At 40.8% G+C, this 24787-nt stretch overlaps 1 protein-coding gene across 8 annotated transcripts in view; it reads left to right on the forward strand.

The window, feature by feature from the left end:
* ABCG2 (ATP binding cassette subfamily G member 2 (JR blood group)) overlaps positions 1 to 15645 on the forward strand; it is a 135675-nt gene extending 120030 nt beyond the window's left edge. For all 8 annotated transcript variants that reach the window (XM_087864003.1, XM_045791627.2, XM_045791656.2 and 5 more), the window contains 7 exons: positions 2089 to 2171; positions 6873 to 6962; positions 8125 to 8249; positions 8764 to 8918; positions 13511 to 13600; positions 14431 to 14513; positions 15425 to 15645. In XM_087864003.1, coding sequence (XP_087720129.1) covers positions 2089 to 2171; positions 6873 to 6962; positions 8125 to 8249; positions 8764 to 8918; positions 13511 to 13600; positions 14431 to 14513; positions 15425 to 15572 — 774 coding nt within the window. In that variant the 3' untranslated portion in view covers positions 15573 to 15645. The remainder of the gene's footprint in view (positions 1 to 2088; positions 2172 to 6872; positions 6963 to 8124; positions 8250 to 8763; positions 8919 to 13510; positions 13601 to 14430; positions 14514 to 15424) is intronic.
* The last annotated feature ends 9142 nt before the right edge of the window (positions 15646 to 24787 follow it).

Consider the following 24787-nt stretch of genomic DNA (forward strand, 5'->3'; position numbering starts at 1 on the left):
CTTTAATGTGCCATGGGTTTTTCTGATCAAATCAATTTGGAAAACACTATCATAACTCTTAGAGATTCATTTTACCATTGGCATATTTAATATGTGACTATGGATTTGTTTTTTGAGTGATGGCCATAATTATCCCTCAGAACTTACCTTGAGATACCTTGCTAAACATGTTTGGACAAGACAGAATAACATATTTAGAGAATTTTTTTTTCCCCTTCTGTTCAAAACAGAGACCAGATGCACAGAACTCAGGTAGTGACTTTGTGCCCTCTGTTGAGCAACGTTTAGCTTGTTTGTTTGTTTTTTCTTTTCTGTAATGCAAGAAAGAATAACCTAGATGCCCCTTTTGAAGGCATGACAAAATTACAAGATTAATAGTTTTGTCAATGTGTTTGAAAGCTGACTTGAAAATACTTTTAGAACTTTGAAACCTTTAGCAAACATCCTAATGATAAGACTGACAGTCTGTTAGTATAAGATAGCAAATATTTGAATACAAAAGAAACTTTTAGACTGCCTGTTTTAAAAAGTCTGAACATTCTTAAAGTTCTGTTGTCTGAAAGTAGAGACTCGTCCGTCATCGTTTATTCTGGGAGCTTGATCTGTTGGCACGAAGTGCAGTATATTCTGAGGGTAATGAAAATTATACCAAGGTAATTTTTTCCAAATTTCAGACTGTCTTATTAGCATGGGAATTTTGAAGACATCTCACATCATACTTTTTTTCAGACTGTGGTCTTCACAAACTAGTCTTCATAGATCATGGGCCTCTTTTCTAGTTTGGTTTGCTTCATGCCAAAATAGGCTTGTAAAAAATTTCAAGTCTCGATACCATCACACTGTTGTAGTACTGAAAAAAAAAAATTTTTTTTTAACTTTGAAGGTTCTGAGGTACATGGTGGGATATTTTGTTTTCTTTTGATGATATTTCTTCTATTTTTATATTTAATACAATATAAAAGTACAATAAGTAGAATTTTCTTAAATAAATTCTGTCACAGTGTAACCCTTAATCCTTTGCTTAGAAGTGTCTGTAGGAGACATTTTGTCAATCTTTAAAACAAAAGTGATGTTTATGTGGTCTTCTTGGGAGTCCTCAAACAGACTGAGTAAGCGAATGTAGGTAAGAGTGGCCAAGAATAGGCAGCGTATTAGTTCTACACTGTTGGCTGTAGGCCCTTGGACTGAGGTTGCTAGAGAAGCCGTGTCAAGAGAATGGGTAGTGGAAGCATTTGAGTTCCCTCAGAGAGAGCTGGCTCAGAGCTTTGGTGGCAATGACATTGCACTTTTCCAGTGCAGGCATGCCCTGCCCCCTGGGTCAGGTAGGCAGTCCGCTTACCCCTGCTTCCTTATCACGCAGAGTAACATTGTTAGAATTTTTTTATGTGTGCTTGAAAAAATTTATTTATTTATAATAGTAAGAGTAAAGATATCCTGTTTTTAGTTGTACCTCTTGAATATAAAACTGCATGTTCACTAGGACAAAAGGTTGAGAGTTCAGGTCAGGACTCTTATCTATTTGGACTTTATTCCTCAAATGACTTAGCCAGGCACTTGCATTATTCCCTTATGGTAGCCTGAACTGGACCTTGAACTGGCCTGGTGAATCACTGGGAGGAACCATAGCATTCCAGGAGTCTACTGTGTTCTGTCGGCCTCCCCAACACACAGATCGATTATTTTTTCATTTAGAATGCAGTCTAGGGGCGCCTGGGTGGCTCAGTCGTTAAGTGTATGCCTTCAGCTCAGGGCGTGATCCCAGCGTTCTGGGATCAAGCCTCACATCAGGCTTCTCCGCTGGGAGTCTGCTTCTTCCTCTCCCACTCCCCCTGCTTGTGTTCCCTCTCTCCCTGGCTGTTGTCTCTATCTCTGTCAAATAAATAAATAAAATCTTAAAAAAAAAAAAAAAGAAAGCAGTCTAATAACCTACACTGTTTTATATTCACCCAAGGACTTTTTCTGAATCACTTGAAGTATCTATCTCCATGGAGAAATTTGATTATGTAGCCTTTACATCTTATAATAATAAATGGTGGGTTAAGTTTTTACCTTTAATTAAAACTTGTTTTTCTTTTTCTTTTTGAAAAGATAATTGTAACAGTCATCCTGGGATTGGTTATAGGTGCCATTTTCTATGATCTAAAAAATGATCCTACAGGAATCCAGAATAGGTAAGTAAATTTGGATCTTGACTTTGAGGAAGTGCTATTACATCTTTCCAGCTAATGAAAATCCATTAAGAATTTGATTTTGAGACAAGTACAGGGTAAACTGAGGAGCAGGATAAGTCAGTGAATTGCAGGTGGAGTGTGTGTGTGTGTGTGGTGGTAATTTATACAGATTATACAAGTAATTAATTTTACCTTCCTAACCAGTTTTAAGTGCACAGTTTAGTGACGTTAAATACATTCACATTGATTTTTTAAAAGATTTTATTTATTTATTTAGAGAGAGCACACGAGCGGGGGAGGGGCACAGGAAGAGGGAGAGAGAGAATTTCAAGCAGACTCTGTGCTGAGTGCAGAGCCTGATGAAGAGCTTGATCTCGTGACCCTAAGCTCATGCCCTGAGCCAAAATCAAGAGTCAGATATTTAACTGACTGAGCCACCCAGCCGCACCAATATATCCACATTATTGTGCAACTATCACAGCCGTCCAGCTCCAGAACTCTTCATCTTCCCAAACTGCATCTCCGTACCTGTTGAACAATAATTCCTCATTCTTCCTTTCTTTAGTGCCTGGAAGCCACCATTATACTTACTGTCTCTGAATTTGACTACTCAAGGTACTCATATAAGTGGAATCATACAGTATTTGTCCTTTGGTGACTGGCTTATTTTCCTTAGCATAGTATCTTCAGGGTTCATCCGTGTTGTAGCATATGTCAGGATTTCTTTTCTTTTAAAGCTGAATAATATCCATTGTATGGTTGTACCATATTTTGTTTGTGCATTTCTCTGTCCTTGGACACTTGGGCTATTTCTACCTTTTGGCTGTCGTGAATGTTGGGGAGGAAGAATTTCATCTGCCATTCAAAGTCCTTCTGGTAGGACTGAGAATCACATTGACATGAGACAGATTAACAGGAGAAAATTTAATAGCACGTGTACTGGGAATTCACACAGACATGCAAATTCCAAAAGCAGTGAGACAACATGATGCTTATATGAGCTAAGGAGAAGGGTGGGTAGGGTAAGGCAGAGAAAGGCCTTAGCAGGAAGGTAGGAGATGATGTTTGGAAAACAAAGGTTGCCCTCTTATGCAAATAAGTTTCTTAGGCAAAGAGGCATCTTTCTTAATAGCTCTCTTACTGGTACAGGCTCTCCTTTCCAATGTAAATTTAGGCAGTTGAGGGGGAGATAAGAAGCTTTTTTTTTTTTTTTTAATTTTAATTGACAGAGCACAAACAGGGGGAGCTGCAGACAGAGGGGAAGGGAAAAGCAGGCTCCCCACCAAGCAGGGAGTCTGATGCAGGACTCGGTCCCAGGACCCCAGGATCATGACCTGAACCGAAGGCAGATGCCTAACCGACTGAGCCACCCAGGTGCCCTGAGATAAAAAACTTCTCCTGAGTCTGCCCGGTCTTGATTGCTTTTAACGCAAAATAATTTTCATGGCAATGTTACCCATCTTGGAGTGGCCTGCCCTTTGCCCCTAATTGAGCAATGCTGCTGTGAATGTGGAAATATCTGTTTGAATCTCTGCTTTACATTCTTTTGGATTTATACCCAGAAGTAGAACTACTGGATTATTTGGTAATTCTATGAAATAGTCTCATCTTCCACAGCAGCTGTAGCATTTTGCATTCCTGCTGGCAGTGCACAAGGGTTTCAGTTCCTCTACCACCTTACCACCCTTGTTATTTTCTGTTTTTTTTTTCTTTTCATAATAATAATAACCATCCTAATTGGTGTCAGGTGATAGCTCACGTGGTTTTGATTTGCATTCCCCTAATGATTAGCGATGTTGAGAACCTTTTCATGTGTTTATCGGCCATTTGTGTATCTTCTGTGGAGAAATGTCTATTCAAATCCTTCGCCTATTTTTTAATTGGATTTTTAAATTGTTGAATGTAAGTGTTCTTTATATATTCTGGATATTAATCCCATATCAGGTATAAATTTGCAAATATTTTCGGACATTCTGTAGGTTGTCTTTTCACTGTTGAGAGTGTCCTTTGATGCACAAAAGTTTAAAATTTTGATGTAGTCCAGTTTATCTGTTTTTTTCTTTTGTTGCTTGTAAATATTTTTTTTTTCTGTTTTATGATTTGTTTGCCATGGGAGCTGGATGACACTCAGGTTTTTCTGTTATATGGTTAGCACTTATGTTAGTTTACCTCACCGAGTTTTAGTCACCATGTACCCTTAAAAATATTTTTTCATGATGAGACTTTGTAATGGGCTCTGGCATGCTCTGAAAAAGACTGCAGAGTTCTCCTTGTACTTCATGTAGAAAGCTGTTCTGTGCTGGGCGCTGTGCACTGTGTTTTAAACCATGGACTCAGGCTTCTGCCCCGAGGTGGGGGGGCTATTATCCCCCTTTACCCATAAGGATATGAGGAAACTTGCAGGAGCTTAAGTGGAATCTGTGGTGTTGTGTGATTATTTATGAAAGAAAGAATAAGCATAAAAGTCAATTCCTCACTCAAGTAAAATAAATGATCTCCTGTATGGACTCAGATAGTGTTGCTCTGCATTGAGATTATTATGGCAGCTTATTTCCAGAGTTGTGTCACTGTTTTTCTCTTTCCTTTCCCTGAAGGGTGTGGTGTTCTCTCACTCGTTTCCAAGCTTGCTAGTAATTGATGATTTATACCCATTGTAGATGCCATATTTGTACCAAGTACAGAATATAGGTCACAGGATCTTTTGCCCGGGGACCTTTTGTATTGTGCAGTGGGAAGTATTGTGGTGACAGCTAAACAAATTAGTATCTATTAAGAGAGAAGATATTTTAAAAAATATTTGGATTAATAAGTAGATATTACAGACGGATTACTAGCTTGAAAAGAATTAGAATACCTTAAGTTCTTTAGCAATGAAAACTGTATGTACTATAAAATAAACCATATGATTTAGAAGTAATGTCAGTATCTACTAGTTCAGAATCATGATGAAGGGGCGCCTGGGTAGCGCAGTCGTTAAAGCGTCTGCTTTCGGCTCAGGGCGTGATCCTGGCGTTCCGGGATCGAGCCCCACATCGGGCTCCTCCACTGGGAGCCTGCTTCTTCCTCTCCCGCTCCCCCTGCTGTGTTCCCTCTCTCGCTGGCTGTCTCTCTGTCACATAAATAAATAAAAATCTTAAAAAAAAAAAAAAAAAAAAGAAAAGAATCATGATGAATATAACAGTGTTGTTAGACATAAGGCTTAACAAATTGAGCTGAATTGTTGCATGTCCCATCTTTCTTTCCTTCTTCTTGTTCTTTTTTTTTTTTTTTTGCATGTCCCATATTTCTGAAATTAGTTTTTACTTTGCTAGTAGGCTTACTTATGTGGAAGAAGTTGCATAGCTGCCTGTGTACTGGATCTGGCTATTTTCCGTTCATTAATTATTGTATAAACATTCACTTTTAAAACAGTCTGTTCTCTAAATCCATTCTTTCTTTATGTTTTGGTGTTAAAAACAATTACTGAGTGTCTATGGACTTTTTTTTTGAGGGGCTGTACATTTGGGTTTATATTTTTAAAAATGTTCTCTCTTATTCTTGTGTCATTTAAATGATGGGTCACTTCAGCTCTTTCAGTGTCAACTCACATCCTCAATGTCAATTAAATGGTTTGGTTATGAATGGAAGCCCAAGACCTTTTCGGGAATGTTGGCATGCTTTCATAAAATGCGTATGTCTATCAAAGCGTAGATTAACTGTGACTTTCCTTTTAAAGCCTTAATTATTTTACTGAGAAAGAAGCATTGGTAGTCTTCCTTTTCTTACAGGTATGCAAATAAGTTTTTCTTTTATAAGCATCATTTTGTTTTCTTTTTTGAGCACGTTGGAAACCGTTTGGTGATGGCTTGTCAAGGATATCAAGGTGCTACTGACAGCTGTGTGGTGGAGATATATAATAAGGGGTCGATTGAGGTTTTCCTCTACTGTCCTTTTGCCTCCTCATGTCTTAGTTTCTTCTTTACTTTAAAAAGGTGGCTAATAGAGGTTTTTAAACTTTGCAGGCTTTATTTGGTTCACTATTTCTCTGTTCATACATTAGGAATGATACTTGTTTTTGTTAGTTAAAATTCAAGATGATAATATTTTTATGACCTATGTATTCACCAGCACAGACTGCCTTCACAAAGAACCATAGACTGGGAGGCTTAAACAACAGTGTAAACAACAATTTCTTACACTTCTAGAGAACAGGGTACATCCATGGTCCGTTTCAATGAGAGCTGTCTTCCTGGCTCGCAGGTGGCTATCTTTTTGCTGTGTCCTCACATGGCAGAGAGAGAGAGTGTGCACTCTGATGTCTGTCCCTTTTCTTTTAAGGGCGCTAATCCCACTGTGTGGGCCCTACCCTCATGACTTCATCTAAATCTAATTACCTCCCAAATACACTGTCTCTAAATATCATCACATTGAAGGTTTGGGCTTCAACATAGGAATTTGGGGAGGAAACAGTTCAATCCAAAGCAACCCAGGTCCATGACTTCCAGACTGTGCCCTGTGAAGTCCCAGGGGTACCACTGTGGATACACAGGTATGGTGGGGAGAAAGCCGATGAGGCCCATACTTCCCTCTGTTTTAACCAGAGCAGTTTCTATTTCATGTAATAAAGTATCATTTGAGGAGAGAGTTTTGAGGTTAGAAAATTGATTTGAGAATGTTTCGTTGACTGCAGTGCTTCCCCCCCCCCCACTTCTCTCATTGCAGAGCAGGGGTGCTCTTCTTCCTAACGACCAACCAGTGTTTCAGCAGTATATCAGCTGTGGAGCTCTTTGTGGTTGAGAAGAAGCTCTTTATGTGAGTAGGTCTCTGTTCTAGGAAGGGGGCTGTCGGCCAAACTGGTCATATCCAGTATTGGACCACAGCCTGGTTCCTGGGGATTGCCAGTGTTTATTGAGGAAATTGAGAAAAAGTAGCTAGAGGTTGGGAGGACAATCATGAGCATGTGGGGCTTGATGCCAAGGGAAAAGGAGTTGAAGATTAGGGCAGAGCCAGCAAATCCAAATGCTGCAGAAAAAGAAGTGATAAAGGGGCTAAAAAGGAGTTTTTGTTTTTAGCAAATGAGAAGTTGTGATGGCCCGCACAGGAAAAGTTAGAGGGGCTTGGTAGAGAGAAAGTAGTGGGTTGAACAGTAAATATAAGGTGTGGAGGTCAAGTTGAGAAAGAATGTGGACCCAACTTAGCCCTCAACGGGAGGGGAATGGAAGGAGCCAAAGGATAGCCTTAAAATAAAGTAGGGGCTGTTCTGTTTCTTGTCTTTTTCAGAGTTGGAAGAGATTTGCCTATATTTACATGCTGAGGAAAGGATCATTCCAGAGGGAAAGAATGATATTGGTGGAGGAGTTTGGAATTACAGGAGGAAGATGTCAGGAAGAGGAAGGGATCTAGAACTGGAGAGGGAAGGAAACAGTATTTGATAGCTGACAGGGATGTGTGGTTGAAAGGCATGATTGTTGAAGGAGGAAGTGCCATTTTCTTTTTTATCACGAGAGTGGGAGAAGTGATCCAAAGCTGCATTAGAAAGCTCAGAGGATAGCAGAGCCAGCTGCTTCATAATCAGAAGTGGGGAGAAAGTAAAGCCTCTACCATAACTGAGCCCAGCTACTGGAGTGCTGTTCTCTAAGGAGAGCCAGTGTTCGAAGAGAGGGAGGAGATACAGATCTGCTCACTGGGAGTGGGTGCTCAGGGGGCAGGATGGATGGCACCCAGAGGGAGTTCTATAATGAGAAGAGCTGTATCGCACAGACTCGTGTGGGGGTGACATCACAGAGGAGGCTCACACCCAAGATGGTAGGTGGAGGATTGATGCTGACAGGATGGAGGCCGGGGGTTTGCCTCAAGGATGTGAGAAGCTGTAGGCATTAGACCCCTGGTGGTGGTGGAAGTCTGTAGACACACAAGCAGCCCAGTCTGGTCTCTGCCTTCCTCAACTAATGTAAGACGAATTTTTCTTTTTTAGACATGAATATATCAGTGGATACTACAGAGTGTCATCTTATTTCTTTGGAAAACTGTTATCTGATTTACTACCCATGAGGATGTTACCAAGTATTATATTTACTTGTATAATATATTTCTTGTTAGGTAAGCAATATGACAAAAGGTTTGTGTCTTTAGTCTTGGATATGAGGGCAAGCCGTTGAAATCACTGGGAGGTCACGTAATCTTCTTCCCAATTTCTTTACCTAACGCAGTTATAGCAAACAGTCATGTGGCGATGTTTGGGTAAAACAAATATGCTCTTGACAAGTTTCGTTCTTAGAAGAAAAGGCAGTAGAATTGGGGCCAGTTATGTTGCCTGGAGCTCTCCATCTCAGGCACTCAGAAATTGTTAATAATTACAAATAAAGGAGCAGAGGTGTTACACAGAAATGTACTTATGCAACAAGTATAAAAAAGAAACTTTATGATAACTTTATACAGTAAGATGGGGGGCTGGTGATGAAATTGGTGACTCAAGGTGGTTGGATAGAGGATGAATTTTCTTGGTTTTGGTATTAGTTTCTCAAAATATTATAGTGCTTTGCGCAGTAAGCAATCCCAAATACACAGTTACCTAGGCAGTTGGATTCAACCCTCTCTTTTCTTCCCAACTAAGGCTTGAAACCAGTTGTGGAGGCCTTCTTCATCATGATGTTTACCCTTATAATGGTGGCTTATTCGGCCAGTTCTATGGCACTGGCCATTGCAGCAGGCCAGAGTGTGGTATCCATAGCGACACTTCTCATGACCATCTCCTTTGTGTTTATGATGGTGAGTAGGAACTGTGCCTCTCTAAGAAGTAATTATTTCCCCTTGTGTTTTCCCACAAATTTACCTGTTACCTAAAACCTGCTTTGAGGATTCTGTAAATGGGATTCTCTGCCTTAAGGAGACCATGTATTGAGGTATAGCTTATATTAGAGAATGTACAGATTTTTCTTGACATTACCCAGCCTTTTTGGCTACTCTTCCAATATCATTGCTATAACTTTAGTTAACATTTTGTTATAAATGAGTTTTTAAAAGATGCTTCTTGGTGACATATAGTGAAACATTGATAAACTGGAACTTCAAAAACCAAACTAGACTTTAGACCAGAGACTGTAACAAGAGAGGAAGAAGGGCACTATATCATAATAAAGGGGACAGTCCAACAAGAAGATCTAACAATTGTAAATATTTATGCTCCCAATATGGGAGCATCCAAACATATAAAACAATTAATAACAGACATAAAGGAACTCATTGATAATAATACAATAATAGTAGGGGACTTTGACACCCTACTTACAGCAGTGGACAGATCATCTAAGCAGAAAATCAACAAGGAAACAATGGCTTTGAATGACACACTCTACCAGACGGACTTAACAGATACATTCAGAACATTTCATCCTAAGGTAACAGAATACAGTCTTTTCAAGTGCACATGGGACTTCTCCAGAATAGATCACATACTAGGTTACAAATCAGTCCTGAATAAGTATAAAAAGATTGAGATCATACCATACATATTTTCTGACCATAACGCTATGAAACTTGAAGTCAACCGCAAGAAAAAATGTGGAAAGACCACAAATACATGGAGGTTAAACTGCATTCTACTAAACAATGAATGGGTCAACCAGGAAATCAATAAATTAAAAAATTACATGGAAACAAATGAAAATGAAAACACAACGGTCCAAAATCTATGGGGTGCAGCAAAAGCAATCTCAAGAGGGAAATATATAGCATTACGGGCCTACCTCAAGAAGGAAGAAAAATCTCAAACAACCTAACCTTATACCTAAAAGAGCTAGAAAAAGAACACCAAATGAAGTCTAAAGCTAGCAGAAAGAAGGAAATATTAAATAGTAGAGCAGAAATAGATGATCTAGAAACTAAAAAAAAAAAAAAAAAAAAACCCAGTAGAGCAGATCAATGAATTCAAGAGCTGTGTTCTTTGAAAAAATTAGTAAAATTGATTAACCCATAGCCAGACTTATGAAAAAGAAAAGAGAAAGGATTTAAATAAATAAAATCACAAATGAGAGAGGAGAAATAACAACCAACGCCACAGAAATACAAATAATTACAAGAAAATTAGAAAAATTATATGCCAACAAATTGGACAATCTGGAAGAAATGGGCAAATTCCTAGAAACATATAAACTACCAAAACTGAAACAGGAAGAAAGAGAAAACTTGAACAGACTGATAACCAGCAAAGAAATTGAATCAGTAATAAAAAATCTCCCAACAAATAAAAGTCCAGGGCCAGATGACTTTACAGGGAAATGCTACCAAACATTTAAAGAAGAGTTAATACCTTTTCTTCTCAAACTATTCCAAAAAATAGAAATGGAAGGAAAACTTCCAAACTCATTCTACAAGGCCAGGATCACCCTGATTCCAAAACCAAAGACTCCACTGAAAAAGAGAACTACAGGCCAATATCCCTGATGAACATGGATGCAAAAATCCTCAATAAAATACTCACAAACCGAATCCAACAGTACATTACAAGAATCATTCCTTACGATCACGTGGGATTTATTCCTGGGCTTCAAGTGTGGTTCAGTATTTACAAATCAATCACCATGATTCACCATATTAATAAAGACAAGGATAAGAACTATATGATCCTCTCAGTTGATGCAGAAAAAGCATTTGACAAAGCACAGCATCCCTTCTTGATAAAAACCCTCAACAAAATAGGGATAGAGGGAACATACCTCAACATCATAAGGGCCTTATACAATAAAGCCACAGCCAGTATCATCCTCAGTGGGGAAAAACAGAGCTTTTTCTCTTTGGTCAGGAACAAGACAGGGATGTCCACACTCACCACTGTTATCTAACATAGCCTCAGCAATCAGGCAACAACAAGAAATAAAAGGCATCTAAATTGGTAAAGAAGAAGTAAAACTTTTACTATATGTAGATGACATGATACTCTCTGTAGTAAACTCAAAAGACTCCACCAAAAAATTGCTAGAACTGGCACATGAATTCAGTAAAATCACAGGGATACAAAGTCAATGTGCAGAAATCTGTTGCATTTCCATACACCAATAATGAAGCAGCAGAAATAGAAATCAAGGAATCGATACATTTACAACTGTACCAAGAACCATAACCATCCAGTGATTATACTACTAGGTATTCACCCAGAGTGGGGAAAATACTGATTTGAAGGGATCCATGCACCCCTATGTTTATAGCAGCCAAACAATATCAACAATAGCCAAATTACGGAAAGCGCTCAAATGTCAATTGACTGATGAATGGATAAAGAAGATGTGGCATAGTTACAGACTGGAATATTACTCAGCCATCAAAAAGAAATGAAATCTTGCCATTTGCAATGATGTGAATGGAGCTAGAGAGTATTATGCTGAGTGAAACGAGTCAGAGAAAGGCAAGTACCATATGATTTCACTCCTATGTGGAACTTAAGAACCAAAACAAATGATCACGGGGAAAAAGAGAGGCAAGCCCAGAAACATACTTAACTATAGAGAGCAAACTGATAGTTGTCAGAGGAGAGGTGGTTAGGGGGTTGGGTTAAATAGGAGATGGGGGTGAAGGAGGGCACTCGTGATGAGCACCAGGTGCTGTACGGAAGTGCTGAATCACGAAGTTGCACACCTGAAACAAATATTAGAGTGTATGTTAACTAATTGGAATTGAAACAAAAACTTCTAAAAAACCCCCACAAAAACCAGAAGAATTTTGATTGTAAGATTCCCTCATAAAAATGACAGGTTAATGACCCAACTTTTGTGCTAGTGTTAGAGAACCGTTGACTTCTTTAAGCAGTAACTTAATGGTTTGGTCAGATTTGCTCCTCTCCAAGGGAATAGCTAAGCTCCATGAGAAATAGAACAGTTTGCAGTGTGGGTAGTCTGTCTTGGGTCCTGTATTTTGAAAAGGGGTGTTTTAAAAATACCGTAAGGTTCCAAAGCCCACACAGTACTGTGTCTCCTCCTTTCTGGGTTCCTGACATTCTCTTCTACCAATACATTTCTGCTTACCTTTTTTTTTAATGGTTACCGAAGCCTAACCTTACATATCCCTTAATTTTACCTGTACATGGATGAATCAGTAGGCAAATCAGCTAGTTGCCCCTTAACTAAATCAAGTGAACAGGAGCGTTTAGCCTGTTTACTTAATACACGTGTTCTTTTTGCTGGAGTAGGAGAAGATGTCTTTCTTTTTTTTTTTTTTTTAAAGATTTTATTTATTTATTTGACAGAGAGAGAGACAGCCAGCAAGAGAGGGAACACAAGCAGGGGGAGTGGGAGAGGAAGAAGCAGGCTCCTAGCGGAAGAGCCTGATGTGGGCTCGATCCCATAACGCCGGGATCACGCCCTGAGCCAAAGGCAGACGCTTAACCGCTGTGCCACCCAGGAGCCCCGGAGAAGATGTCTTTAAAAGCAGCATAACTAGCACAAATTTTTGCCAAAGTTTAAGTCTTCCATTTCTGAGTTTGACATCTACCAATCTAAACATTATTGGAAAAGTGATAAACCTTGCATATATTTTCTATCATCCAATAAATAATGTGTCATCAATTTATAAAAATGTTTTGTGTGATAGATGCTTCACCTTATTATTATTTAAAAGTTTGTAGATAGATCCTTTAAAACCAGTCATAAAACCATATTTTCCTCAGAGATGCTGTGTGTCCTCTGTTAAGGACCTGGTTAAGTCAAGTTCAAAAATATGTAGTCCCTCCAGCAACCTCGTCATTGTTATGTCTGCCCCAGCCGGCTAGAAGTTTTAGATGAACCTCTTCTCACATGGCCGTCTGTTGCTGGCATAGTCCGCCCTGGGATCTTCACTGTAATACTGCTCTTTGGTAGCTTTAAATGAAGGTATTCACCATATTTTACGTTGTTCTTCATCCTGTTACTCCGTATGTCAGTCCCAGGCTTTGCGTTATTGTAAGCATGCATCCTGAACCCCAGGTGGTTTCTGTCGTCGTGCACAGGTAGAATGCAAGCCTTGTAAATAACAGATCTTACTGTGTTGGGGAAATAGAGAGGGGCATCAGACGTTCAGATCTGTTCCGGTATGTTTACAGGGGTTGTATCATTAGCACAGTCAGTACTGTGTTGACCTTTCATTATGGGCAGTTACCAAAAGTAAAAACCTTGACAATGAAGTGTCTTCCAATGAAATGACGTAGGTATGATAGATATATTGTCATTCCTTTAGAACCATAAACAGCCTCAGCTCTAGAGAGGCGTACGTATGTGAAGTGGAGAAGTCAGAAGAAGTGCTTGTAAAGGTTGTAGGGGACTCAGAAATTATTCTCTGTAATTCTTCATGAAATCACTTCACCAGGTCTGATTCTTGGTACTTGCTTTTTGTAGATATTTTCAGGACTGTTGGTAAATCTCAGGACCATTGGGCCTTGGCTCTCTTGGCTTCAGTACTTCAGTATTCCCCGATATGGCTATGCGGTAAGTTTTCCTGACGTGTCCTTGTGACTGCTTCATTGTTCCCACGCTGGGAAAAACCAGAATAAGGCCCAGCAACCTCATGGCCCCAGCCACGAACTGTGAAAGTCTCCCAGGGGTTTCATTTTTAGAGTGACAGGTGTCACCTTGATCATCACCTGAGGTTTCCCCAGTCACCCTGCTGTCTGAGGGAGGTGAGGGGTAGAGAGAGAACTCCTCATGAAGGAGGAAGATGGACTAACTGATATAAAAAAATGTAGTTGCATTTCAGTTCTATAGGAAAATAGAGGATGGGAGCCTAGAGTACATCTTTTATGTGGAAATTAGAAGAAAAAGAGCATATAATATAGCTACTGTATTGGCTTTAAACAGCTCATCAACTCCCAAAAAACTGTGTCTTAAAATAGTGTGACTGGGTTTCTAACTCCCAAGAATTAGCACTGGTTTTGATGAAAATAAACAAGAACAATATAAAAGATTCTTACCATAAATTAACAATAGTCTTTGAGTACTGCTGTATGATTTTAATTACACTGTTTGTGGGATTATAAAATTAGGGAGCGAAGAAGAAAGGAGCTACGGGTAGGATAGCCAGAGGTCTCCCCTCTTTGCCAAATACTTTACTTCCTTTATTTCAGAAGCCAAAATCCCAACATAGACCACTCAATTACCAGGGAAAAAAATTTTAGCTGCTCTGGTGTGACCGTGACTGTGAAGCTTGGTTTGTTTTTAGGAATAGCAGTAAAGATTAAACTAGGAGGACATGATCATTCTTTGGAGACTTTTTGAAATTTAAAATCATTTACCTTCTCCCATCTGCCCTTGTGTTATAGGCTTTGCAGTATAATGAATTTTTGGGACAAAACTTCTGCCCAGGAGTCAACGTAACAGCGAATGATACCTGTGGCTATGCGACGTAAGTTTGTACTCAGTGTCAGAATGGGTTTGCTCACTCTGGTGTCATGTAGAAAGGCCACTGGGCCACGTGGCTGGTGTGGGTCCTCTCACCGGCTTCTCTGAGCTGTAGTGCACCAGTGCACATCTCCTTGACATTCCACTATGGTCAAAGTTATGTTTAAGTTGGGGAAGTGTTTCTGATATGTTGTTCATTTGGGGCCTTTTAAAACGCTGTGTTGATTGTGGGTTTTAGCTTTTATTTTCAGAACGTCTAAGTTTGAAATGAGCTGCTTTGACATTTTAGTGAAGCCTTAGAATATTGGAATTGTATGGCTTATGTGAGGTGTACGGATCCATGAACTTACGGCTTCCTCTAAGCCCAACCCATGGCCAGGAGCAAGAACTAGAAAGGCAGCTAGAGCAGAACAGAGTGAACGTTTCCCGGGCACGCTCGTGGCACCTGCCTCTTCGTCCTGCACTTAAACAGGAGACATTATGAAATCGAAGTCTATACAGCTGTTTTTTTTTCTTTTAAATTGACTTGGAATAGCCTCATTAAAGCATGTACCCTCTAAAGAAAGAAACATATTTCAGCCAGCTGAGAAAGAAGTCCCATTTATTGCATAATGTCCATAAAACGGAAATGAAGATTTTCGTAAAATCAGAGGATATTGTTTTAAAAATTGAATAACACATTCCTTATCAATGATTGTTGTTAACAGCTTGATTCTGATACATGAGCTAATGAAAGAAAAGAGAATGCTGGTATCCAGAATCTCACGAACCCTCATGAAATAATTCTTAGTAATAGGACAATTTTAGACAAAATTAGAAGTATTTCCATAGAAAACCTCTGTGGAGAGAAGTTTTTTTACCGTGCCCACTCCCTCTCTTTTGTCCGAGCATGACACTTTTTCTGTTGAATTTCAGATGTACTGGCGAAGAATTTTTGATAAACCAGGGCATCGATCTCTCCCCGTGGGGCCTGTGGAAGAATCACGTAGCCTTGGCATGTATGATTGTTATCTTCCTTACGATTGCCTACCTAAAATTGTTATTTCTTAAAAAATATTCTTAAATTCCTCTTCAATTTACATGATTGATCCACACATTAAAAAGGGAGCATCTTGATTTATTTTAAGTATTCAGAAGTGTTTTCGTTGTCTTTTCATTCGGCATCATATTCAGCAAGTATTTTCAGCCCAGACATTCACAGACACCGCGATGAACTGAATTATACACGAAAGAACCCAGGTCATAAGCTGGTGCTGTTAGGAACCGCCTATCAGCTCATCTAGTCTTATAGTACCCATGGGGGAGGCATCTAGTTTAATTCATCGACCTAAGCAAGAATTGAATTCTAGGAACTTGTGACAAGTTCTGAACATCGCTGATTATCCACTTCCTCATCTTTAAAACGAGTAGAGGGTTCGTTGCCCTCCAGCTTGAGTATTGCATGAACCAACGATCCGCCGTTACTTAGTAAATAAAAACAACAAATACACACATGCAGTGGTGGAGTACGAAATCGAAACTGTGTTGGGAAAACCCGCTGTTATTTGTAGGGTAAAAAAAAGCCATTATGAGAGGGAAAGCTTTGCTGGGCCTTTTAACGTTATTGGAATTTCCTGAGATTTCTGTTGTGGAGTCGGAACAGCTCAGGAGGCTCTGCTGGCCTCTGCACGGGGTGGCGGGCCTGCGGTTCTCAGCCGCGCGGGGGCACCTCAGGGGCTGTGATGTGGGTGCGCCTCACAACCTCCTGGGGCCCTTCGCTCAGGTGCACGTGTCTGTGCCCCGTGAGCCCTGCTGCGGCCGCGTCGCCAGGGCTGCTCTGGAAAGAACGTTCCACGGCAGGACCTGGGACCTTACCCAGATCCTTCTCGGCTCCGAAAACTGAGACTGATGCTACCGTAACTGTCGTAACTGCCCCCTACAGACGTCTTCGTTTCGTTCCCACACAGACGTCTCTTACTCACAGATTCTCTCTTCGTTCTAACCTATATCAGTACTAAGGAAGCGTTTCTTAACTTCCTTTTCTTGAAGGGTAATGTAGGGAAAAGTCTAGTCCAGTGACTTATCGTAAAAGGAGCACATCGGTGCTACTACCAACGCAGGGGCGGAAACAGGACATGACCAGCACATGGGAGCCCCCTCGTGCCCCTTCCCCATCACTACTTCCCTCTGTGACACCTGCATAGCCTCTCTGTCGCTGTTACCACACAGCGGGACGGCTGAGTTTTGTGTTCCTGTGTGCATAGGTACATCCTTAAGTCCCTCCTGCCCCCTTTTAATGAAGGATTCATTTTGGAATAATTTTAGATTTACAGAAAAATTGCAAAGATACTATGGAAATGTTCCCCTATGCCCTTTGCCCAACTTTCCTTAATGTTCACGTTTCTAGACCACGGCACATGTCAGAAGTAAGAGATGAACACTGTACGTGATTATTACTCAACTGTGCACTTGGTCAGATTTCACCACTTTTACACCAACATGCTTTATTCCAGGATCCATTTCAGGAGATCACATTGCAATTAATCCCCCTTTTTGTAAAAGTAAACACTTCAGTATTGTAGGAATTAAGTGAGCCTGAGGGTCACCAGTGTAGACGCCTTGCGTCTGCTCATCTTGGAGCATTGTTCAGTGTCAGTGGGCACCCTGCCATACTGTTGTGACATCAGTCCAGGGACATAGCATTATATTTTTAAGAAACTATTTAAAAATGACATTTGATTAATGCATCATCTTGTAACATGTTATCACACACTCTTTTTACCTGATTGTTGTGTGACCATCAGGGCCAATCAGTTTTTCCTGTTGTTGGTATATAACCCTGGCTTCCTTAGAGTTCTCTGTATACAGTCTTCCCTCATTATACAGAGGATAATATATATATCTATACTTTACATACAAAATACACTTAAAGAAGAAACAAAACAGCCAAATATATTACTGCGTATCTTTAAAAAGAATTTAAATGCTGTTATACTTATCATCCCTTTATATTACAATATTCTTTTTTACATAATTGTTTTTAATATTGTGGTAAGAAACAACATAGGATTTGCCATCTTCACCATTTTTGAGTTAAGGGACGTTTTTTTGAAGTATAAGTAAATATAAGTCCTATAAAGGAGAAAATATTAATTTATAGAGATTTACTTCAGACTGTGTCTATATTATTTGAATTTTGTTTTTATTTTCTTGGATGTCAGAAGAACTAATCTATAATGGATGGGATGAATTAATTTGGTTTAAAATAAAAGAAACCTCAGGAATAAGTGAAATATGTTAGCTACTACTTATGCTCCTTCCATTGCTCTCGTGGTGGCTTGAAGTGAGTCATTGAAGAGGCAGCGTACCCACTCACCTGTGTCTCCATCTTGAAAGCCATTCTTTATGGTCTTTAGATTGGAACTGTATTACCCTCAGTACCTCAGTATCCACATATATTTGAAAAGTAGCATTACTCATATCTATATGACATCTTTAGGCCACCCCAGTGCCTGCTCAGTGGGCCTCAGATGAGACTAGTTGAGGTAGCATGGGTCCAAAAGCTTGGGCTCTCACCAACTCTGATGTACTGGCAGCCATTACGGATGCCTGAGCTGCCCACAGCAGGGCTGATGCTGAGCTCTCCATACCGTCCTGACCTTTGATGAGACCGCAGGCCACTTGGTGACAAGCTGATAATATGCAGAAACTTGATGATTGTCCCAGAAATCTGTGAGGATCAGTATCTTGGAGTATGAGTCCTACTGGAGGCCTTAACTTTGTAGAAACTCTGTGTTTTGTTTTGCATTCCCTCATGGAAGAACTGTATAGTGTTTTATGATACCTCTTGCTCTACTGTCTGAGGAATTTTCCTTTTGCCGGTAGCAGTAGAATTATTAGAAGTCATCAGCTTGAGAGTACTGCCAGGTCTTCGCAATGCTAAAACTTTTGGCTAGTATCCGTGGTAAAAAGTTTACTTCGTTTTACAACCCACTGCTTGTGTGTACGCAGATAGTCCAAGCAAGTATCAGGGCGTGCATTCCGAAAGTTATTTTTGAAAATAGAGTTTGAGTATAACGATTTTATAGGCCCACCAGTATAATACAGTGAAAATGTAATCAATCAATATTTTCAAAGTTACACACTTTTATATGCCCTTTGCTTATTTTTAGTGTCCTGGTTTGATCAATTATATGTTTATGGTGGTAATAGTGCTTTATCTCCCTCAGAATTCATAAAGATTAAGTAATTCCTGATACTTATTTTTCATTTTATGTTTTTTGTTTTCATACATCCTTGCTTTCTCTGAATTCCTTCTTGCATCTGTAAAATGAGAACTTCTTGTAGCTTTAGCATTTTAGGTTACATGGTTTACATTGAATCGTCCGCTTTCCAACTAGCTTCAAGAAGAGCAGCCACCCCGTTTGACTTTCAGTTTCAGCCGTGTGCTTCGGGATACTCCTGTAATTTCTTTCATTTGAATTCTTGCCAAGATAATGTGAATCTTATGGAGGGCCTTCTTTGTTGCTCTGTGAAAGGTCGGCCTTCGACTTGTTCATCTGGTGAGTTTTAAGCATTTTCTTTTTTACATTTCGTTTTGGTTGGTAGGGTTAGGACCGAGCAGTGTTCTTTATTCCTACAGACCAGGGGTTGACAGACTTTATCTGAAGGGATCCACTAAGTGTTTTGTAGTTTTTGTCTATTTTTTTTTTAAACCACCTCTTAAAAATATAAAAATCATTCTTGAAAAATGCGAAAACTCTTCTTAGCTTGAGGCTGCACAACACAGGCAGCGGGAGCCGGATTTGGCCCGCAGGCCATAGTTCGCAGGGACCCCCGGTGTAAACAGTTGTTGCTCCTGCTTCGTGAGGAACCATACTTAAATTGTTGATGAACCAGATTTCTAAGAAATCTGCTGGTATTTTCAATAAGAGATTTTTCAAGGTATTGTATTGAAACCCTATTTCTGCATAATAGAACAAATATATCGCTTCCTAATACTCGACTCTCCCTCAAGAGATCTGGCTACCAGTTGAGATCAGGCCTCATGGGATTTGTGGGAGAGCCTGTTTTGCATGTTAAGGAATTGGACTTTTTTTTTCCCAGCGTGTGTAAGGGGCATTGTTATACCCTGAGGAATTAATTCACACCAGCCATCCTCGGAAGGGGACTGGTAAACCAGAGCACTGATTCACTAATGTAAACAGTAAAATGTTACAATAGCCATTTACTTGTGACATTCTTCTCTCAGGTGTGAAACTGAGATCAGAGGATTCCTTGGTAAAGATAGAATTAGGATTTCAGATTACCTCAAATAATGTCTCTACGTCCTCAGGAATTTGTGTGCCAAGCTAACCTGAATAGTTGCAAGAGCTCATCGTCACCAAGACGATGCAGGAGATAATCAGTACCCTCCTCAGCCTCCCAGGTCTGTGTTTATTCTCAGTGGAATAAAGATCCCAAGGAAAGAAAACCTGGAACCCCACCAAACCTAGTTCTACCGTCTTGCTGTATCTTCTGGCCTTCTGTCTTTGGTATATACATTAAAAAAAAAAAAAAAAAGGTTGACTCACATGTTGCAGCCTGCTTTTTGTCCCCACCAAGCACTGTGAACATAAGGTACTTACATTCTAAGTTGAAGGAATTCTTCTTTTCTAGACACATATCTTTGCTGTTATCTAGGGTTTCCCAAGCTTGCCTGCTAAGAATCAGTGACCATCTGGGATGCTTATGTGAGGAAGGCAGGCAAGGAAAGGCTATTTTCCCCCCAGCTGTTGAGAAATCTCTGAGGGGTGAGCCTGGGAATTCCGGGTGATTCTTTGGGATATTCTGATTTAGATTGTAATAACCAGGTAAGGCCATTTTAACTTCATTGTAATTTGATCGCGATCCAATCACTGTGACATCTGCATTCAACCACATATTTTGTATCTCCCTACATATCGGACTCACATTTAGAACCAAGTGAGCTCATTAACATTAGCTGATCTTCCGACCCTTTCTAACCCGCGGGATCATTCCTCCCCTGGCAACCCCACACGACAGCACTATGCGGTCTCGGGTAAGTGACAGTTGAAAGTGCCGCCGCTCCAACCGAGCGAGGGTTTGGCCTCCTTTCTTTGCCACGCAACAGAACCCCAGGCATCATCTCAGTAACAAAGGGCTTGGCGGTACCGCGTTTGGAAAACCTCAAGCTGTTCCATCTTTTTCATTTTGCAGATGAGGGAACTTGAGTTTCAGAGGCTGTGACCCGCCAAAGGCCACGCAGACTATTTTCTTGCTACGGTTGGGAACATACTGCACTAATCCCCGGGTAACTTGCCAGATCACCTGTGGCGGGTCATTTGTGCAAATGTGCAGATATCAGGATGGGCACAGGGGTCTCCAGTAGAAACCAGGGAGTTGTACTTTTAAAAAGTGTTTTAGGAGCCCTGAAGCAAATACAGGGCCTTTTTCTCTCTACAGTTACTCAGGCAGATGTCCCCCCTCCTCTCCTTGTCATGTGCCATTCACCAGGTTTGTGGCCTTGATTTACTTACGTGGCTTCATCTATATCTGTCTCACGCATAAAGCAGGGATTCTCTCAGTATGCACCTCTGTGGAGGCGTCACGGGGAAGTAAGGGACTGCACGTGAAGTGCCGAGAAGTACCTGGCTCATAGGGCGCCCTCAGTGATTTTAGCTATCACTGCTGCGTCCCACAGGACATCACACAGGTTATTCGCATCATCCTAGTGCCAGTTCATGGATGACACCCTTGGCAGGGATGAGAGCGCCATCCTCCAGGGTATGTTTCGGGCATTAAACCAGCAGTTGGCAAACTATGGCCTGCAGGCCAAATCTGGCCCACTGCCTGATTTTGTAAATAAAACTTTATTGAAACACAATCCCAGGCATTTGTATTTGTATTCTCTATGGCTGCTTTTGCACTATGATGGCCAAGCAGTTGTGGCCGAGATCATTATGGTCCATAAAGCCTAAAACATTTACTATCTGGCCCTTTATGGAAAGTGTGCAGGCCCCTGGAGTAAACCAAGGGTTCTTGTTCCCAGCAGTGACAGTATACAGTAACAGAATACAGGTCTACACGCCAGTGATCTTGGCCTCGCTCAGCATCCTTCCCTTTAACGCATTTGCAGAATTTATGCTTCCCGTCTGCAGCTGTCGGCTCTACGGTAGTGGAGCTCCCAAATCCCAAATACAGGGCGGGTTCCACGGAACCTGAAACTGTCCGCCACGTACACACTTGGAGATTTGCACACTGGTGAAAAGCAGGCAAAGCAAGCAGGTATCACACTGGTCATCTGTGTCAGGAGAGGCTGGACTTGACTGCTGTCTAACGGGGCAGAGAATTCAGAAGTAACCTGGTGTCTCCATGCTCAGTGGTTACCCTCTACTGGCAGCCAAAACCACCACAGCCTGATAAGGGACAAGGGCTCTGAGCCCCCAGCAATGAGGGTGTGATCACTGCACCAAACCGGCGGTACAGCTGAAGTACTGGCCAAGAGTGAGAAACCTCTAGAAACGGTGGGAGAGGAGATAAATCGTTATGGCCTTGTGCGCAGCAGCAGCAATGGGAACTAGCAAGTTCCACTAACCTTCCTGAATTATATTCTCTAGAGATGATAGCTGGCCTCCCTCAAAAAGCCCACAGTGGACTTAATGAGGGCACGAGTGGATCTGAGTGACGCCAGGGTGGCTGAAGGAGATGCTTTTGGTGCCCTGCGGCCTGTCTCCTCTGCGCCTTTGATCTCAGACAGTTCCGGTGAGCTCGTTTCGTGTTGACAGCATCCCCCCCTCAAGCCTGCACCACAGACATCTTCGCTTTGCTGCTGTGCGGCCTGCAAAGCTGAAAGAGCCTGCTTGGCCCGAGTGCAGGCCTGGCCTGAAAGGGTGGGGGTGTCCGCCCTCCACCAATAGGAACCAGGGCCAATGGATAAAACCCCGGCCTTACCTTCTTCAGACAAGGAATTAGGGGAGGCCTTCTGTAGTGTCCTCGGAGGTGGCGCTGGGCTCCTGTTGCCTCCAGAGGTACCTTCAGTAGCATACCTGTGTACTGGCATCTCCTCCCTTCCGGGCTCACGCTGTGTCCTGGTCCAGTTCCAAATAAACGATCTGAATTCAGGTCCTTGTCTCGGCTTTTCTTTCAGGACTCCGAAACACATTCCCATGAATACCAGGAACAAAACAAGCATGTCTACTCTCACTGCTACTCTCCAACATAGTACTGTCCTTTCTTTCAAATGAGCTTCTCTTCTCCCCAGAAAATCCAAAGAACCAATACAGAATCTGTTAGAACCAGTAAAGGAGTTCAACACGTGTGATATATGGAAGATTAATTTATAGAACATTTGTAATTTCCCTTCATATCAGCAATAACCACCTAGAAAATATAATAGATTCTCATACTACCAATAAAACTATATTAAAAATGCATAAGTTCTTTAAGAAATTGTAAGAAACACTTAAAGGACATTAAGGAAGTTCTGAATAAAGGAAGAACTGTTTCTGATAGTGTTAAGATGTCAGTTCTCCCTAAACTAATGGATAAATTCAATGCAATTACAGTTAAATTCCAGTGGGAACTTTCTCTCTGTCCACCCCCGCCCCCATAGGAGCCCACCAACCTTGTTTGCACACTTGCATGGAAAAATAAAGTTTCACAAAAATAGCACAATTTCGGGGGGGGGGGGGGAAGACCTTACCACATATGAACACAAACTATAAAGTCATAATAATAAAAATTGTGCAAGAACATTCATAGATCAGTTTTTAAAAGGCTAAAGAGTTAAAAAAAACCACACATTTATACATGAAACAGAAACGACATCATGAAGTAACAAGGTAAAGTAACTTAAATTATTTAATAGAGAATATTGACAAAACTGTCTCACTGTATGGAGAAAATACCTGTGGGCCTTACACAAGGTTACTCTTACACAAGGTATTAAATGTGAAAGGTAAAACTGTAAGTTTAATAAATACAAGTTTTTGACCTTACAAAGGTCTCAAAACCCGACACAATAAGGCAAAATAAATTGATGGATTTTTTAAAGTATAAAAACCAAGAAAATATTGACAAAATTATCAGTTGGATGAGAGATATAAGAGTCCGAAACCGATAAGGGATTAATACTTAAACCATACAAGGAACTTGATTTGTTGATTCACAAATCAACAAAAAAGGCCGTGACCCAGTAGAAAAATAAGCAATGAACACAAACATACGTGTTTCCCATCAGATCAAAGTGTAAGATTTTAAAGGTTTGAATAGGCAACTTACCAAAAGGGAAACCCAAATGTTGAACAATTACGAGGGGATGTCCAACCTTAGGAATTAAGAGTCAGAAATGCAAAATAAAGTGAGACCTTACTTTAAAACCATGCCATTGGGGCGCCTTGGTGGAGCAGTCATTAAGCGTCTGCCTTCGGCTCAGGGCGTGATCCCGGCATTGTGGGATTGAGCCCCACATCAGGCTCCTCTGCTATGAGCCTGCTTCTTCCTGTCCCACTCCCCCTGCTTGTGTTCCCTCTCTCACGGGCTGTCTCTGTCAACTAAATAAATAAAATCTTTTAAAAACAAAACAAAACAAAACCATGCCATTAACAAAAAGTAGGAAGCTGGATGGTCCTGATGCTGGTGAGGGTATGCATAAAACTGGTAATCTCATGCCCATAGTGGAATTGTAGACTGGGGCAGTCATTCCGGAGGGCAATCTGACAGTTCTGAATAAAATTAAATATTTACAGGGGGCCTGGGTGGCTCAGGCAGTTAAGTGTCCGATGCTTGATTTCAGCTCAGGTCATGATCTCAGGATCCTGGGATCAAGCCCCGCATTGGGGTCCCCGCTCAGTGCAGAGTCTGCTTGAGATTCTCTCTCTCCTTCTCCCTCTGCCCCTCCCCCCTGCTCATGTACTTTCTCTCCCTGTAAAATAATTTTTTTAAAAAAATTAAATATTTATAGACCTGGCATTCGGCACTCTGACTCCTGTTATATACCCATGGAGGAACTCATGAAAAGCCAACAAGGAAATTATGTTCAAAGATTTTGAAATAACAGAAATATTAGGGCCAACTATTCACTATAGAAAAGCATAATAAAAGGTGGTGGCCGCACAACAGGAAGTACTACAGGATCCTCAGAATAACCTCCTAGAGGCACAGACTGCAGAAGGAGTAATATGTCAGATTGCTCTTTGGACATAAAGAAAGAAGATGCCTCTTTCAAAGTCTAAGCCTTTACTAATGAGTCTCATGATACAAATTACCCACTGCTTCTACTTAGGAGACAGACACCTA

Source organism: Ursus americanus, chromosome 8, assembly GCF_024610735.1.
Source record: "Ursus americanus isolate L20-20 chromosome 8, mUrsAme1.1.p, whole genome shotgun sequence".
Lineage (NCBI taxonomy): Eukaryota > Metazoa > Chordata > Mammalia > Carnivora > Ursidae > Ursus > Ursus americanus.